The sequence below is a fragment of the Haplochromis burtoni genome, unplaced genomic scaffold (genome assembly GCF_018398535.1).
Source record: "Haplochromis burtoni strain Fernald_Lab_line unplaced genomic scaffold, NCSU_Asbu1 Contig_131, whole genome shotgun sequence".
Taxonomy (NCBI): Eukaryota; Metazoa; Chordata; class Actinopteri; order Cichliformes; family Cichlidae; genus Haplochromis; species Haplochromis burtoni.
Window position 1 is genome coordinate 324,880 of NW_024582492.1, and position 16,024 is coordinate 340,903.

At 42.3% G+C, this 16,024-nt stretch overlaps 1 protein-coding gene across 3 annotated transcripts in view; it reads right to left on the reverse strand.

Moving 5' to 3' along the window:
* mettl25 (methyltransferase like 25) overlaps positions 1 to 15,929 on the reverse strand; it is a 19,667-nt gene extending 3,738 nt beyond the window's left edge. The window contains exons 1-11 of one of the 3 annotated variants that reach the window (XM_005930272.3): positions 15,471 to 15,929; positions 14,748 to 14,927; positions 14,497 to 14,603; positions 13,788 to 14,372; positions 13,332 to 13,479; positions 10,122 to 10,216; positions 8,064 to 8,093; positions 7,437 to 7,510; positions 4,673 to 4,766; positions 3,632 to 3,706; positions 3,141 to 3,212 (exon numbers count right to left, since the gene is read on the reverse strand). In XM_005930272.3, the coding sequence (XP_005930334.1) occupies positions 3,141 to 3,212; positions 3,632 to 3,706; positions 4,673 to 4,766; positions 7,437 to 7,510; positions 8,064 to 8,093; positions 10,122 to 10,216; positions 13,332 to 13,479; positions 13,788 to 14,372; positions 14,497 to 14,603; positions 14,748 to 14,927; positions 15,471 to 15,687 (1,677 nt within the window). In that variant the 5' untranslated portion in view covers positions 15,688 to 15,929. Of the gene's footprint in view, positions 1 to 3,140; positions 3,213 to 3,631; positions 3,707 to 4,672; positions 4,767 to 7,436; positions 7,511 to 8,063; positions 8,094 to 10,121; positions 10,217 to 13,331; positions 13,480 to 13,787; positions 14,373 to 14,496; positions 14,604 to 14,747; positions 14,955 to 15,470 lie in introns of all 3 variants that reach the window. The other 2 variants (XM_042224193.1, XM_042224194.1) reach the window with 2 other exon arrangements.
* Between the last annotated feature and the right edge of the window lie 95 nt (positions 15,930 to 16,024).

The following is a 16,024-nucleotide window of genomic DNA, read 5'->3' on the forward strand; positions in this document are numbered from 1 at the left end:
ACACACACACAACAGAGCTGATATAAAAATCTTGATTCTGCTCCCAGTTTGGGCTTTATTACAGCTGAAGGATGTTTCCTCTATAAAAGAATTCTCTATTGAATCCCCCGAGAAGAAATATCTGTGCAAGTGTTCACTCAGGTGGGCTCATGTTTATGTGCAAAACAAGTTTGTCTTCCTTGGCAGCTAAGCTGTTTAGCTGTAGAACTGTAGCCAACCCAGAGGCTGTATGCGCGCTGGAAATCTCTCTCTCTCTGTCATCATCTAGTGCTGACTAGGGTGTGTTCAGAAATTTCTCAGGCAGTCACCCCACAACCATGTTTGTACTCAGTCCATTTAAAAATCTTAAAGCAAGTGTTTGTAACTCATAGCCGAGGGGTCTTCAAAAATATCTGTTGTAAGTTCTAACACTGTGCTATCATGGACAGAAGTGCATATCTACAGATGGGGAGCATTTACACCAATAAAACAAGCATACTGTGTCGCTTACTCCCGCCCACCTTTTCTGAAACTCTGATATGATTCATACACGATCAAGTGATCATGTCATCCTTCCACTTAGGGCGAGACCCTGAACAGGTCACCAGTTTGCTGCAGGCCTAACAAGGACAACCATTCACACTCACAGTCACACCAATACATGCAAACAAAGGGAGAACGTCCAAACAGCACACAGAAAGCCCCCGGCCAGACAGAGGATTCAGATCTTGGACCCTCTTGCTGTGAGGCATTTGGGAATTCCTCCCCTAAAATAGTATTTCTACAATAAACTTTTACCCGTGAACACTCTTTAGAGTTCTTATCTGGATTAAAAACCTGTGGCTGGGGGATTTTACAAGAAGGCCTGGTGGGTGGTGCTAGGTTTAGTCACAAACCAATGACGGACAAATTCAAATTCTGACCAGCCCCTATGCAAAATATGGGACTGAGCGGCTGATTAACACTGTCATCCATTAAACCATCACAAGCAAGAGCTTTGTTGCTGCTGTTGTTGTCTAAGGAGAGACAACCAGACCTCCCTCTGCCTGGCCACGTCCACGCAGGATTTCTTGGGTCTTCCGAATAGGACATGCCCAGAACACCACACATAGGAGACCTCCAGGACACATCTTGGTCAGATGCCTGTACCACCTTAACTGGTTCTGCTTCAAGTTGTTCTAAATGACTTAAAACCTCACCCCATTACTAAGGGAGAGACCCTCCACTCTTGCAAGGAAGCTGATTTCCACCACTTGTACCCATTATCTCATCCTTTCTGTCACTGACACCAGCTTATGGCCACAAGCGCTAGGAGCACGGGTCAACCAGGAAATCAACAGCTTCTCTTTTATTTTCAGCTCCGTCTTCACCACAACAGACCGGTACAGCTTCTGCATGACCCCAGCCACAGACTTTTCACGCTCCTGCCGTCCGGCAGGCAATTCGGGAGCATTCAGACTCGCACTAGCAGACACAGAGACAGTTTCTACCCACAAGCCATCAGGCTTTTGAACTGCTGACATTCTATACACACCATTACACACTCACTATAATTACAGGACTCTACACACTGGCACTTCAACAAATGCCACTTAAATGCTCATGCACAAGTTTTGCACAACCTGTAAATACCAACTTGTCTTAAATTCTCTAAATATTTAATACTTTTTTCCTCTCTTTTTTCTCTTTTATCATTATTATTACTGCTATTTTCTGTTATTTTCTTCTTAATATAACTGCAGACTTTCTATATCCTCATGTAAAGCTGAGGAGCTCGAGCCAAAGAATTTCATTATGGGTAAATGTGGCTACACTGTTTATCTGTACATGACAATAAAACTTGAAACTTGACTGCCAGTGCCACACTAGTTCATCTGTCAATGTCCTGCTACACTCTTCCCTCACAAGACCCCTGAGATACTTAAAACTCCTGCACTTGGGACAACAATCCACCACATCAAAGGGTGGGCAGTTCACCCTTTTCCGCCTGAGAACCATGGCCTCAGACTTGGAGGTGCTAATTCTAAACCCAGCCGTTTCACGCTCGGCTGCGCCGCCCCGGTGTGATTTCGATTTTCCACGCTGTCAAACTCACCTCTATGAAAATGTTGCCATTTGTGCTTTTATCCAAAAATAATCTATCTGCCCACACTCTCTGGGTCAATCAGCCTCCATTCAGGCCCCTGTTCAGTCCTTTAAATTCGCTCTGTAAAGTCTCCCTTTCAGGCCGCCCGTCGTGCAACCCTCCTCCTCCCCGTCTCTACATCATCCAAGTTTTCCAGGGCATCTCATCCAAAAGTGCTCAGCAGCCATCTGCTTACTCTGCTCCACAAGCAGTGTATGTGACTCCTGTGGGTCCAACCAATCTCCTACCATAATCTGGGAATCTGCTCCATGATGTCGCCTCTCATTTGAGTCTAAATTTGCATATTCATATTTTTTGTAATAAATCTCATTCTCTTCTTCCAGATGATCTCTCCTTACTGGAATATGTGCATCGCTGTTCTACTATCAGGGCCTGCAAATTCAGTGAAAACACATCAATTCAACACCTGATCTTTGTGTGCTTACATGATTGTTTAAGGCTGAACGTGCTTCTGCACACTTATCACCGCATGGATCACATTAACATCCATCCATCATCTCCTATTTTCCCCCCTTCCTCTGCTTGACCTCAAGGGAGATCCCCCAAACGCTGACCAGTGCACTTGATGTTACAGAGCTTGATTACGTCTCCCCCTTCTCATTTAAGGAGGTTCATCTGACATATAATCTCGCATAATCAGAACTTCAAAGCTTTTCGATCATACACATCTCATAGTTATGACTCAGACCAAAGATTAGCGTGTTGTGTTTGGCTGCCGGAACACGAGATGATAAATTGCAGGCTGGCTTCAATTTAGCCGACACCTATGTTACTGTCAATAACAAAGAGAGGTTTCCAGATTTCAGCTGACATTTCTGTGTGTTCACTTTCATCATCTGGGAAGTATATTTCATATCCCAATCAACAAGCTGAACAAGCGAATCATAAAGATGAGCCCAGACAGAAAATTGGAAAAATCCTCCAAAGCTGTGCTGTGAATGTTCTGAAGCACCATCAGAGTTGAATTCATTTAAGCAGGATTTGACAGTTTGATGACACCAAGTATTTTTTTTACCTGTTCTTTCAGATAGCAGAGGCGATCGAGGAGAATCAGACCTTCAATACAGGGAGCAAGGGTCACCTTCAGCTGTAGAAAGAGGCCGACATGAGAGAAAGCACATGTGTATATCTTTTTTTTTTTTTTACTCTATTTGACACATATGCAAAACTTGTGTCTTCCAAGTAGTCCGCAATTCCCCAAAACCTATTTTACTGGTTTGTGTCATGAAAGAAAACTGGTATGCTGGCTGACATCACAATTAGTGGCCTCAGAAAAGAAGAGGGAAAAAAGTGGGTGGTTTTCTTCTCGTTCAGAGCAATCACTCTCTCATTATTTCCCCGTAGAATACAATGACCTCACTTAGTGGTCTGTAATTTTTTTTCTTTTTACAGGATAAAAAAGATTTTTACACAAAAAAGGGTTTAAACATGTTGTTGGAATCTAAGGTGGGAATTAAATACTAGGATGCTCGACAGGGAGAGAACCAAGACGTATGGAAGACTTACCATGTTAAAAGCATGCATCTCATCCATTCGCACTCTGTATGTGTTGTGATAATCCTGGATGTCGCTGTCAGAGAGCTAAAGAGAGAGTGACGTGTTATATATGCAGGTAAAAGAGAGGAGAATGACAAAAAAAGTTGGAAGCAAGCTGTGAGGGAGATGTGAAGTGGGACAAGTGACAGAAAATAGCATGTTTTTAAAGAGCTGTGAGAAACATGGGACAGACAGACAGCGCGCCATCGCCCACTGTTACCCAGAGCAACCAGATGACAGACTTCTCAACAGTGTGAAAGATCCTATACTAAGATCCTGTACTATACTATACGATACGACACACTCTATTGTTAACCTAAATCAACCTGTTAGGTTTTTACTTATATCCTGTCACATACATGCTGTTAGAATGATTGTTGCTTAAATTTTCAAATAATGAGATCAGCAAATGTGAAAGTAATCCCTGAGAGGCAAAAGCTCAGGCCTCATCTACACGCAGCCTATGATGTCGGCTTCACAAGTGGCTAAAGCTGTTGCTAGCATTTATATCTGTGGAGGCTGCACTGAGTGTGACGTGTAGTTAGATTCCTATGGAGCTGCACATTAGGTCACAGTGCAGTAGGTGCAGATGTATAATTCCACTGTCAGACAGTCTTTTTTTGTACTTATGGCTCTGTAAGATGTCAAAACATCTGGGCCTATCCAGCTGCTGATTGGCTGGTTGGGACTGGCCCCATGCAGCCAATCAGAAGACCAGCTGGATCAAAGGGAGGGTGGCCTTAAAGAGAGAGGAGCTTAAACAGCTGAGAATGAACTCAGGGACTACAACAAGGGTCAGTATAAAACAAATAAGGATAATTTTGAATTGTGAATTATGCAACGCTTCTCTGTTTGAGGTCATGAGTAAAAATATGGATTGGAAATGGTCCACTTACTGAGTCTAGCTCTAACCTAAATCTGTAGCTGAAAATGCAGAAGGACAGTGTGTTTATTTCTTTTCTTGTGTGTTTGTGGAAGGTGTAAAGATGAGTGTAATATTCTGCTCCCGACCTTTGATTCATCCAGTTCCAGTCTGCGCAGAGCTCGCCGAACGTAGTCCACAAATGACTTTGCTTTGGAGTAAACATTCCCAACTCGCTTTTCACTGTGGAACAAACATGTTTCTGCTCAGTGATGCACTCACACCTCAGCAAATGTTTCTAAGGATTAAACGATGAGGAATAGCTGGTGTTTGGGGAAGACTAATGGGTATTCAATGCTGATCTGATGAAGGTCAAAGGTCAGCAGGCAGGTTCTCTTTGATGGTGTCTGGAGTGATAATATTTTGATAAGAGTAAACTGAGGTCTGCAGCATTTCCTTCTATTGTTTGGCTTTGTTGGGCAGATACAATCAGTCACTAAAGATGTGCACCACACTGGCTGAAAGGCCTTACAGTATAGGGAATGGAGTGAGAATGGGCTGGGGTGTAAAGCAGCAGCTACTCTTTGGATAGCAAGGTGAATTAAGGACAACCTGAAGCTTGAAGGATACCTGCATATTCTGCCTTAATTGCTACCAGATGGTGTTAAGAATTTCTATTTTTTACAGTATTTCTAGTAATGTAGAAAATGTACAAATGTTCATTAAAATACCAAAAATCCACAACAAACACTAGAAAATTCACAAAGAAAAAAGGAGATGTGGAGTTTAGCAGGAATTTTTAACTTAAAATGCATAATCAAGAACCACTGCCAGTCTAAACATGTTTCTGTGTGTGTTATGACGCTGCCTTCTCATATATGTGCCCATATTTTGGTACCTTTATTTAAATTCTCTGTAGGCAACGGCTCACCTTTTTATTCCTAGTAGTTTTGTGGATCTAAGTAAGTCAGTTACGGCATGTATGTCCAGTTAGTCTCGCCACCACTTTGGTCGAAAGAGAAGTTTTATAGAAATGATTCTCAGAGTACAAATTTTAATGATTTTACTGGCTTTTTTTAGACTGTTTAATGGACTGCTATGAAATTTGGTACATTCACCTTCCCATCAGTATATATTGGAATGACTTTGATTGCATTAGCATTAGAGTCCCATCATCACTTTAATTGTCATTTTTGACCAACTACTGTTGTGTTTAGTGCTACCAGTAACTGTTACAATGCTAACTCTGTATAATAAGATGATAAGCATGGTAAACAGTATTTACTCTTGGACAATTTATTAAGTACACCAGTTCAAATGCTCTTTAACGCAAATATCTAATCAATCAAACAAGGTAATAATTCAACGACTTTAGGTTGAAGTTTAAACCAAGCATCATAATGGGGAAGGTGATTTTAGGGACTTTGAACACGGCATGGTGATGACCTCCTCTGAGATGGGATTTTCCCACACAACCATCTCTAGGGTTTACAGAGAATGGTCTGAAAAAGGAAAAATATCCAGTGAGCAGCAGTTCCCTGGGTGAAGATGTAGTTGATGCCAGACCTCAGAACAGAATGGCCAGGCTGCTTTTGGGTAACAATAACCCAGCTAGCCACTAATTACTACCAAGGTATGCAGACGAGCATGCCAACACATCAAACTTTGAAGCACATGAGCTACTGAGAAAACTTGGTCTGATGAGTCTGAATTGCTGCTGTGATATTTGAACAGTGAGGTCAGAATTAAGTGTAAACAACATGAAAGCATGGATCCATCTTCCTTCGTGTCAGCAGTTCAGTCTGGCATTGGTTTAATGGTGTGGGGGGGATACGTTCTTGGCACTTTTTGAGTCTCTTATTGCCAACTAAGCATCATTTAAATACCTAAGCCTAGCTGTGTATTGTTGCTGACCGTGTCCACAGCATACCTGCTTTCTGATGGCTGCTTACAGCAGGATAGTATGCCATATCATAAAGCTCAAATCATCTTAAACTGTTTTTTGAACACAACTTTGAGTTCACTGTACTAAAATCGCCTCCACAGTCACCAGATCTCAAACAATCGGAGCACCTTGAGATGTGGTGGACTAGTAGATTCATATCACACATGTGTAGCCGACAAATCTGGAGCAACTGTGTGACACCATCGTGTCAACATGGGCCAAAATCTCTGAGGAATGTTTCCAGCTATGTTATGTGTTAGCGCAGACAGTATGAACATATAACATAGCTTATGTTAGCATTTAGATTAAAGCAGCATTGTCCTATGTGGGGTCACGCTGCATGTAGTAGGGAATGTTCCTATTTTTTGGCAAATAATACCTGCAAGATCAGGAAACTGGTTTATTAATCAATTTTTTTTAATGTTTCCTGTACTGAAAACATCACTATAACACTGAAGGGTAATGATCTTTGAACATTTTCTGATCAAAACATTTGTAGCTGTGCTCTAGCCGCTAGAATTGCCATAGGTTACCTGCTTGGAAACAAAAGACTTTTTCCTGTCGGTTCAATTTCTGTCCACTAACTGATCTATAAGTAAACTTCAAGCTCATTTGAACCCTCAAGTCTATTATTCATTAGGCCTGATACAACAATACACCCAAATCTGGCCAGGAATTGAGTACATATGGCTTTTGCTGGCAAGTCTTGGGTCATTTGTAACCTAAACAAGCCAGAGAGAGAAACCTTTCACTTCTGGTTCACAACAAATAAAACAAAACCTTTGGACTACTATCAAAGCTTGACACCTGTTCTGTTCTCACTCATTCTAACCAAACATAGTTGATACTGTACACACTGACAGGGGGAATGGGAAAAAAAAAGGTCTTAAAAAATTACATGCATTTGCCCTGATTTCTCATACTCCACTAGAAATCCGCTGGTCCAGATGTGAATTCCTGTAGATTACCTTTTATAGGAGCTGTAGTGGTCCCTCAGAATAACATGAAGGACTGCTCGGTAGAACAGAGATTCCATCTGAATCTGCAGGGAAGGACAAAGCTGTTTATTTGAATTAAGATAACTCAGCTTTTACAGTGAAAAACTTTTTTTTTCCTTCACCAAACATGTGTATAAATGGCCGACGAATATTTCTGACACTTTGCAAACTTAGTGCAACACTAGCAAGCAATCAAGCCTGTTTTTGGATTCAGAGTTCTGTTCCAGTCAGTAATCAATCTTTCCATGATTGCATTAATATTTATAAACATTCCATATTAATGGCAGCGGGTGTCATGTATCAGCTTTGGCCTGGAGCCTCCAAGCTCTGCATTTCAAATAAATACACTGTAGTCAATCACAGACTTAAAACAATAGCAGAATTAATGGGCTGATTGTTTGAATGCATGCCGGAGATCAGCAATGAAGATAATACGGTGCTGGGTGATTGTGAAAGCCCGTACTTGTGATTTGAAATCATTTGATGTATTTGTTTTGATGAGCGTAATGACAATTTACAGAAAGAGCTTCCATTCTTTTGCAATGATGGCTATTTGTCTATGATATTGATTACAGTTAGTATGCACGCCGTACTTACCCCTTGGCCAAGTGCAACTCTTTCCAGTGCCTGTTTGAGACAAATGGGAAAGTGTTAAGACAAAGACTTTCCTGGAAAAAAGTGAGCTGTAGGAGCAAAGAAAAAAAAAACATTTCTGATGCTCTGCTTATACTAATGAGCCAAAACATTATGATCACCCTTGTCTAATATAGTCTTGGTCCTTTGTGTGCTGCCAGAACAGCAGATGGACTCTACAAGACTTCTGAGCCTATTGTCTAGTCCAGGGGTGGGGAACTCCAGGCTTCAAGGGCCGGTGTCCTGCAGGTTTTATATGTCACCCTGGGTCAACACACCTGAATCAAATGATTAGTTCATTACCAGGCCTCTGGAGAACTTCGAGACATGTTGAGAAGGTCATTTAGCCATATAAATCAGCTCTCTTGGATCAAGGACACCTCTAAAACCTACAGGACACCGGCCCTTTAGGCCTGGAGTTCCCCCACCCCTGGTCTAGTATATTAGGTACATAAGTATTTGAACAGTGGTACATTTTTGCTTCTGTAAAACGCCACATATTGAAGTTGAATTTGGTAGCTGCTCATGGGAACTCTCAATATTACAGACATGGAAAGATGTGTCAGCGCACATGAAGAATGCCATCGCTAGGGTGAAAAACAAAAGAGATCTATTGGAAAGATAGTGGAAACTCTTGGGTTGCCAGTTCAATTTTGCAGGTTTTTGGAAAGAAGGGATGCACCGGAAAGTTCAGCAACGTGGATAACACAGACATTTACCCAAGGAAGGCAAGAAATTTCTTGATGATCGAAGAATTCTTGGTATTTCCTTGGTGAAGAAAAAAACTTTTACCTTGGGCCAGAATGAAAGGGCTGATGGTCCAAAGTATTAGTTTTCAAACTCTTTGCGAGCAAGGCACAACTACGGAGTATCTATGCAAAACAATCTTTGTCACCCAAAGAGTTCTCCCTTTTTGCTTTTCAGAATAACACTCTTTGACAGCCCGTGCCATTTGTAATCTATTGCAGAGTTGTCACCACTCAACAATACTTTGCCTCTGTTAACTTGTCAGCCTTTGGTATGAATCCAGTGCTCTTTTAAGGTAGGCCAAGTTTCTTTCAGAAGAGTTGTTTGGCTTCTGATTCTGAAACGGACCCTTGCAGTGCACATAGAACAGTTATATGTTTGCAATAACAATTCAATGGTTGGACAAAAATACCAAAGCACACCTGGATCAGGGCACACCCAGACTTGCCTCAATGTGTACACTATTGGGAAACCACATACATAAAAAATACCAAAGTGTCTGTCAAAACCGCAGTGATGCGTTGGTGGATGTAGGATCTGGGCAACTGGTGCAAACTGATGATGTTTTTTCTACGAACACATATCTGGACTGGTCACAGAGGAGAGAGACATGACCTTGATACGAGAAGATTTCTGGCTTCCAACTATAATCCTTGGGGAGTCTGTCTTTAAGCAACTGTGTGACGATTAATAAGTGGCTAATCAATGGACTCCCGGCCAAGGTGCTCAGATCTGCAGCATAGAAATAGGGCCACGATGGATGATGCTGTGCAAGCAGCCCCAGAGATTTGTAAGGCGAACAAATGTAATGTTCCTAAATATCCAATTCAGACAAGTGACCTCAATGCATCCGAGCATGCTTTTCAAGTGAATGTGTGTGTGTATGTGTATGTGGTGTGTGGTGGTGGGGGCACAGTTTCTTCTGAGCCTGTGAAAATGGAAAGGCTTTATAACAAATGGGTGTAATTTGCCATGCAACGTTTTTTAAACCGCTTGTAATAAAGCTGCAGGTCTTGCCTTCAATCACAGCTTCACTACTTCATTTCAAATCCACTGTGGTTGGTTACAGAAGCAAAATTATATACACTGGAAGCAACAGTATAAATACAGTTGACTGTATCCATCAGACCTCGGTATGCACCAAGGGTTATGAGAACATGAACAGTATGTGATTCATCCACTGACGGTCAGACTCTTGAGTTCATCAGTGTAAAGTTTTACTGTCAGCTAATAGCAGCCATGAGAAGAAAAAAAAAAAACACATGAGAAACTTACCAAACATGCTGACATCCTGGCATTTCTGCCACAAAAGCAGGATTGGTCACGGAGGTACTGACTCAGAGGGAAACCACACACACTCTGTAAACACTCTGTGAGAGGACACACAGGAATATGAGTCAACTGATTAATCAGTTTAGTTGACCAGTGGGATTTTTCATGCTGTTTTCATCTATTTCAAATATTTGCAAGAGAAACATCAAGATAACAAAAGTACCGAACTTTTTTTGTTGTTTTTTGCAGTGATTGCCTTAGAACATCCCAGGGGAGTGGATTCAAATGACCTATTAGTTAGTGTTAAATTAAATCCGAAGACAAAGCCAGCAGGAATTTAGCTTAGCTTAGCACAAAAGATAAACCTTGGGGAAAGCAAGCCTAGCCTAGCCTAAAAATAACATTGATTCAATCCTGAGGTTTTGTACAGTTTAGCAAATTTCACCTAGCGTAATTATTTTGCTTTATAGATGCTGATAGATGTGTTTCGTTACCTTTGAGGAGCTAAGACCATCAGCCTCCTAATTTTTAATCATTTTGTGCTAAGCTAAGCTAACTCTCAGCAGAAAATCACCCAAAAGAACTTCAAACTTCTCTTTTAATGCAAGCAAATTCATATGTTACCCCCTAAATAGTCAGTACGGCTAACCTCTAATTATTGTGTGGAAAAATAGCAATTTGAGCCCCATTTTTCTAACCGCAGGAGTTCTTAGTACTCAAAAACCCTGATTCCCAGTGGGAGGGTGGCGAGTGTTGACAGCATGCCATCCTTTTCATGTCCCTTTAAAAAGGTTGGAAGACTGAGGCCAAGGCACAGCGAATCCAGTGGGAGTACAGTCAAAGGAAGCACTAATAACATGTGCAGCTGTGGATGGTCAGGCTCTCACAAACTGCTCTGGACACGGGGGCATATTAGCAGTCAGGTTAGCTTCACGTCTGCCTGGCACATGGCTGCCAACACAGGCCCTTAGAAGCAACTGAAGTGGACGAGGCTTTGTGACATCTGAAGGGTGGATTTCAGTACATTATGTGCACAGAGCTGTTTATAGTAGCTTTGCTTGTGTTGGTCACAGAGCTCGTTCTGAAGTGGCCAGATAAATATTTCTGATATTCTAGTGCGTGACCGGACATGTACACTCAAAAGCTGTACTCGTCTTGGAGTCGTTTTTGCTGTTGTGAGTATATAGAAAGTTTACAGTACTAGATGTGGATGCTGCACTTCAGGAAATCCTTGAATTCTAAATGAGCCGATCACATAAATGTATAACGTCCTTCTCCAACGAAGCTTTCAGGCCTTTGGATCCTTTTTTGGGCTGAAGCAGGCCACCACAGGAGCTGGCCTGCAGCCCAGACTGCACTGTAAGGCCAACAGGGGAGTGAAACTGTGCGTGTGTGAGCGAACGCCTTTGTTCCTTTCCTTAAATGATCGAGAAACAAGTGTGGAAAAGAGTGTTTTCAATCAGCTGTCATGATAGCATTTTCCACTCTCAAGTGTCGAGGGTCGCACTGTTAACAAGAGATGACGTGGTGCTGTATCGACAGCAGCGAGGCCTCTTTTCCTGCAGACGTGCAGAGGCTACAGACAAAGCACGAGGACACATGTAGACAATTTCATACCTCATAAACTCTGGAGTGGAGGAATATATGAGACAGGGATGATATCAGCCTGCATTCTGGCACCTGCGTTGCCGTCAAGCTAGGGCAGCAGCAGACAATGATAAACAGCCTCTACCGTGTGAAACTCGGGGCTAACTACGACACCGTAAACACAGAATACTTCACGCTGGCTGCAGAATCAATTCCTTCTAATAGATTCTGTTTTTAAATACAAGGGTCAAATATTCTCATTTTCAGCAGCCTTCAACAGCCATTTTAAATCCGTAAATCCAGTCTAATGACTGTAACAGTAGGCGTCAGAGCTTAACTCAATCTCCAGAAGGGTAACTAGGCCGAGTCTCAGAATTCTCAGTGGAATATTGGACTTGTTTACTAAAAAGTAGGAATATGCACTAATCAGCCACAACATTGCAGTGTGGCTGGGCATGTCCCAGCTATGGAAAATTTAATAAATAGTTAGCTCAGACATGACACGGAGGACTCTTGGATCCAATCTGCAAATGTCATATAAAGCACACCATTCAACCTGACTGAGTCTACCTACAGTTGCTGCAAAGGTGCAAGCTGTCGTGCAACTCTCCTCCACCCCAGCGCCCTCTCTCTAGCCTACGTCAGGTTTAATCAGTGTCATATCTGTTATCACTGATGCCTGCGCTATTCTCTACAGGTGGCTTTGCTGCTGCCCTTCCCACCATGTGAGTATGTTTTGGATCACCGGGAAATATTTTTCTGCCCTTCTATTGTCTAATTTCCGTAAAACCGTATGAACTGTAGCCTCAGTTTCCTGTTCTTAGCTGACAAGATTGCCACCTGATGTGGTCTTCTGCTGCTGTAGCCCATATGCCTCAAGGTTTGACTTGTTGTATTTTTAGAGATGCTCTTCTGCATACTTTGGTTTTTACGAGTGGCTATTTTAGTTAATTTTCTATCAGCTCAAAACAGCCTGGCCATTCTCCCCTGACAAATCATTTTCGCCCAGCCAGCTGCTGCTCATTGGATATCTTCTACTGCTCTGACCATTCTCTGTAAACCCTACAGATCTCTACATGGGAAAAATACAGAGGATAATCCTTCTCTGACTATAGTGGTTCACACTGAACCTTACAGGACTGAATCCAGCACCACTGCACTGACTGGGACTTGGAAGATTCAAGGCTTGATCTAAGCAGTCTCCACCCCACAGCCCACAGGACCCAGAGACTCAGCTGCCAAAGCCCTGGTGACAGACACCGCAGAACATCACAGATCTGTGTCCACGGGTCAGTGCTCACAAGCGGGACCAACACAATATCTGGCAGGTGGTTTTAATGTTGTGGTGGCTCGGTTTAAGTGTTTATGTGACTCTTTGTGGGAATATAAGATTTCTGATAAGAGCAGATTGATGAAGTGCAGGTGTCTGAGATTGGACTATGGGAGAAGTGTCAGTGAAAATAAGGAGGGAGAGAAATAGACATAAACAGAACATGAGAAACCACAGGCTGTGTGTGTGTGTACAGTTACAGTTTTTCAACTCAAACAGAGACAGATAGAAACACACCTCCTGACTCCTGGAAGCGATTTACACCTCTAATTGTGTGTGTGTGTGTGTTTGTTTACTCTGTCCGGCATGGTCAAACTCCTCAGACAGCAGGTGATAGCAGCAGCCCACACTGCAGACTGCGGCTAGCTCCGGTTTAGCCACAAACATCCTCAGCGTGCTGGGAGCCAAGTTGCCACAAGTGTGCAGGCCAACCATGACTGCATCCTGGGTTTTGGACAAATCACACAGAGATGGGAGAGAACAGAAAAGGAGGTGGAAGCAAGTAGGGGGAGTAGTAGAGATCGATGGTAAAATTTATTGATGATGACGCGCTGCAGATTTGGCACCGCAGTCACACCCCAGACTCACTCCAGTAATGCAAACTCCAGCTGCTGTGACACACTTGTAATTCTAGGAGTTGCTATGGGAATCAAGCTATGCTACTATGCTCTACAGCTGGCTGAATATAGATGAAGCTTTTCTTTTTTTACATATATTATTAAACATTTACTTTTGGCTTTGGGTTTGCTCACCTCCAGCTCATTGATGAGGTCTCGGAGCTCTGTTTCTGCAGTAACGTAAGATGTGAGAGGTGAAAACACGGCTCCAGCGCTGTCTGCCCTGCTCTGAGCTTTCCTCTCCAGGTTCTCTCTCTTCCTCCTCTCTCTCTCCTCAGCACTGAGTTGACTTGGGGGAACTCTGGGGGAAGCAGGCTGTATTACATCCACGGATAAAGCACTCAGGAAGAGCTCGTCTGTTTCTAGGTTTTGCTCTGAACGTCCTTCCACTGTGGGGTTGATGTCTGATGAGCTTGTTAACACCCTCTCCTCCTCTTGTGACCGAATTCTTGGCCCATTACCAGAGAAAACATCTTCGTCTCCATTCAGCCCAGTTTTTCTTTCTATTAACTCCTCCTGAGGCGAATGTGTGGCCTCTGCTTGCGTCCTTGCTGCTTTGGTGTGTTTCTGGTATGCTTTCGAGAACTTCTTTAGCTTCCTGTTCCTCTCCTGAGCACCGTGGGTGTTGGTGCTAGAGGAGTCAATGCCATACACCCGAAGGGCATACTGAAGAGAGAGGAAGGAGCTCAAGTAGCCCTTCCCTGAGCCTACATCTATCACCTGCATGTCAAGTTAAAAAACAAAAACAGTACATGTTAAGAGCTGTTCAGTGGTTTTTACAGATTTCTTTTTTACAGTATATACCTTTAGGATATTGCCTGTACCTATAAAAATGTTGCCCTACCTGATTAACCCCACAGTGCTGAGCCAGGCAGGCCACCACCTCAGACATGGACTGGACTTCATGAGATTTCTTAGAAGTCATAAACTCATCTGACTCAAAAGCAGCCACTATATTAAAAAAAAAGTCAGTGGAAAGAAATGTCACAGTTTCCCCAAAATTGACACCACATAGGTTCAAAAATTATGGTTGTGATTTGAACAGGACAATCCTGGATTGCTTCCTGTTCTCAGTGGGAAACAATCCTTCCCTACCTGTCTCCTCTGGAGTACCAGACTCAGACTTCATGTCCCTGAGGTCCTGCAGTAGATTCTCCCGGCTCATGCAGAGTCCAAGGCTGGGAAGAGAGTGCTCTTTAGCTGCCTGCACAAGTTCCTGGGTGTCAACCAGTCGCTTTGTATCATTGCAAAACCCAAATGTGGTGCTGGGCTGCTCTGTTTAGGGAGATAGATATGGGATATCTGTAACATAAAGTCCGCATAGAATATACTTTAAAATTCACAGTTTCGGTCCATGTATAAATAGTTTTGCTTTTATGCCTTGATAATTTATATTAATTTATAAATACTGGGGATCAAATCTTTAATAACCTGATACTAACATAGATTTTGGTCCAGAACATCTGCAGTCCCTTTCCAGATGCGATATGATCCGCACACATTTGGGCTGATAATTACCTTGTTTCAAAAGTAACTAACAACTTCAAGTCTAAGTAAAATCAACACTTTAAATATATATATCATTAGTATTAGGTTACTCCTTGTTCCTAAACATGGAAGAATGTTTCCAAAAGTTTATTTATTTATTTTATTTTTTGCCATCCATAAGTCAATGTTTGGGGTTGTTATCTCAAATTTTTTTAAGAAATTAGGTCTCTCTGACATTTTTCCAGGAAACAAGCTTCCATATTATACAATAAAAGAAAAGAACAGAAAAGAAAAGTCCTTCGTTCTCTTGTTTGGTCGGAACTAGCTTACCACTTTGCCTGTGCTGTGGCTCCCTCTGCTGGTGATTACCGGAACCTACAGCTGACAGGACGTCCTCCGGTGATACGGCCATGAACCGTTTCCACACGTCGTGAGTGTAAAACTCCACTGTGTGGGCATTAGCAATATTAAGAGTTATAGATAGAAACCGAGTGACTTCGTCTATCCGTTGCTGAATTTCTGTGAGGCTGCATGAGGAGGATTTCATGTTAATTAATAAAACGAAGAGGAGCTGGGCAAGCACGCAAACGTCCCACTTCTGGTGTACGCCTAGACATTGGCAGTAGAAAAAACGGTTCGATGAATTTACTGATCTGTTTTTTATTTTTCAATAATATAAGCTTTACATACATACAAGGCGAGTTTACACAGTGTAACAGGGCGTTTACACTTCATCAAAAACCAACATACTTGGAAGTCCGACAAGAAAAAAATAATAAAACTCACGTTGTTATTATCACGTTGTTCAAAAACTATTAAATTTTTTTTTAACTGAAGCCTCCTTTTATACCTGTTCACTACAGCATGAATTTATAACAAGGAAT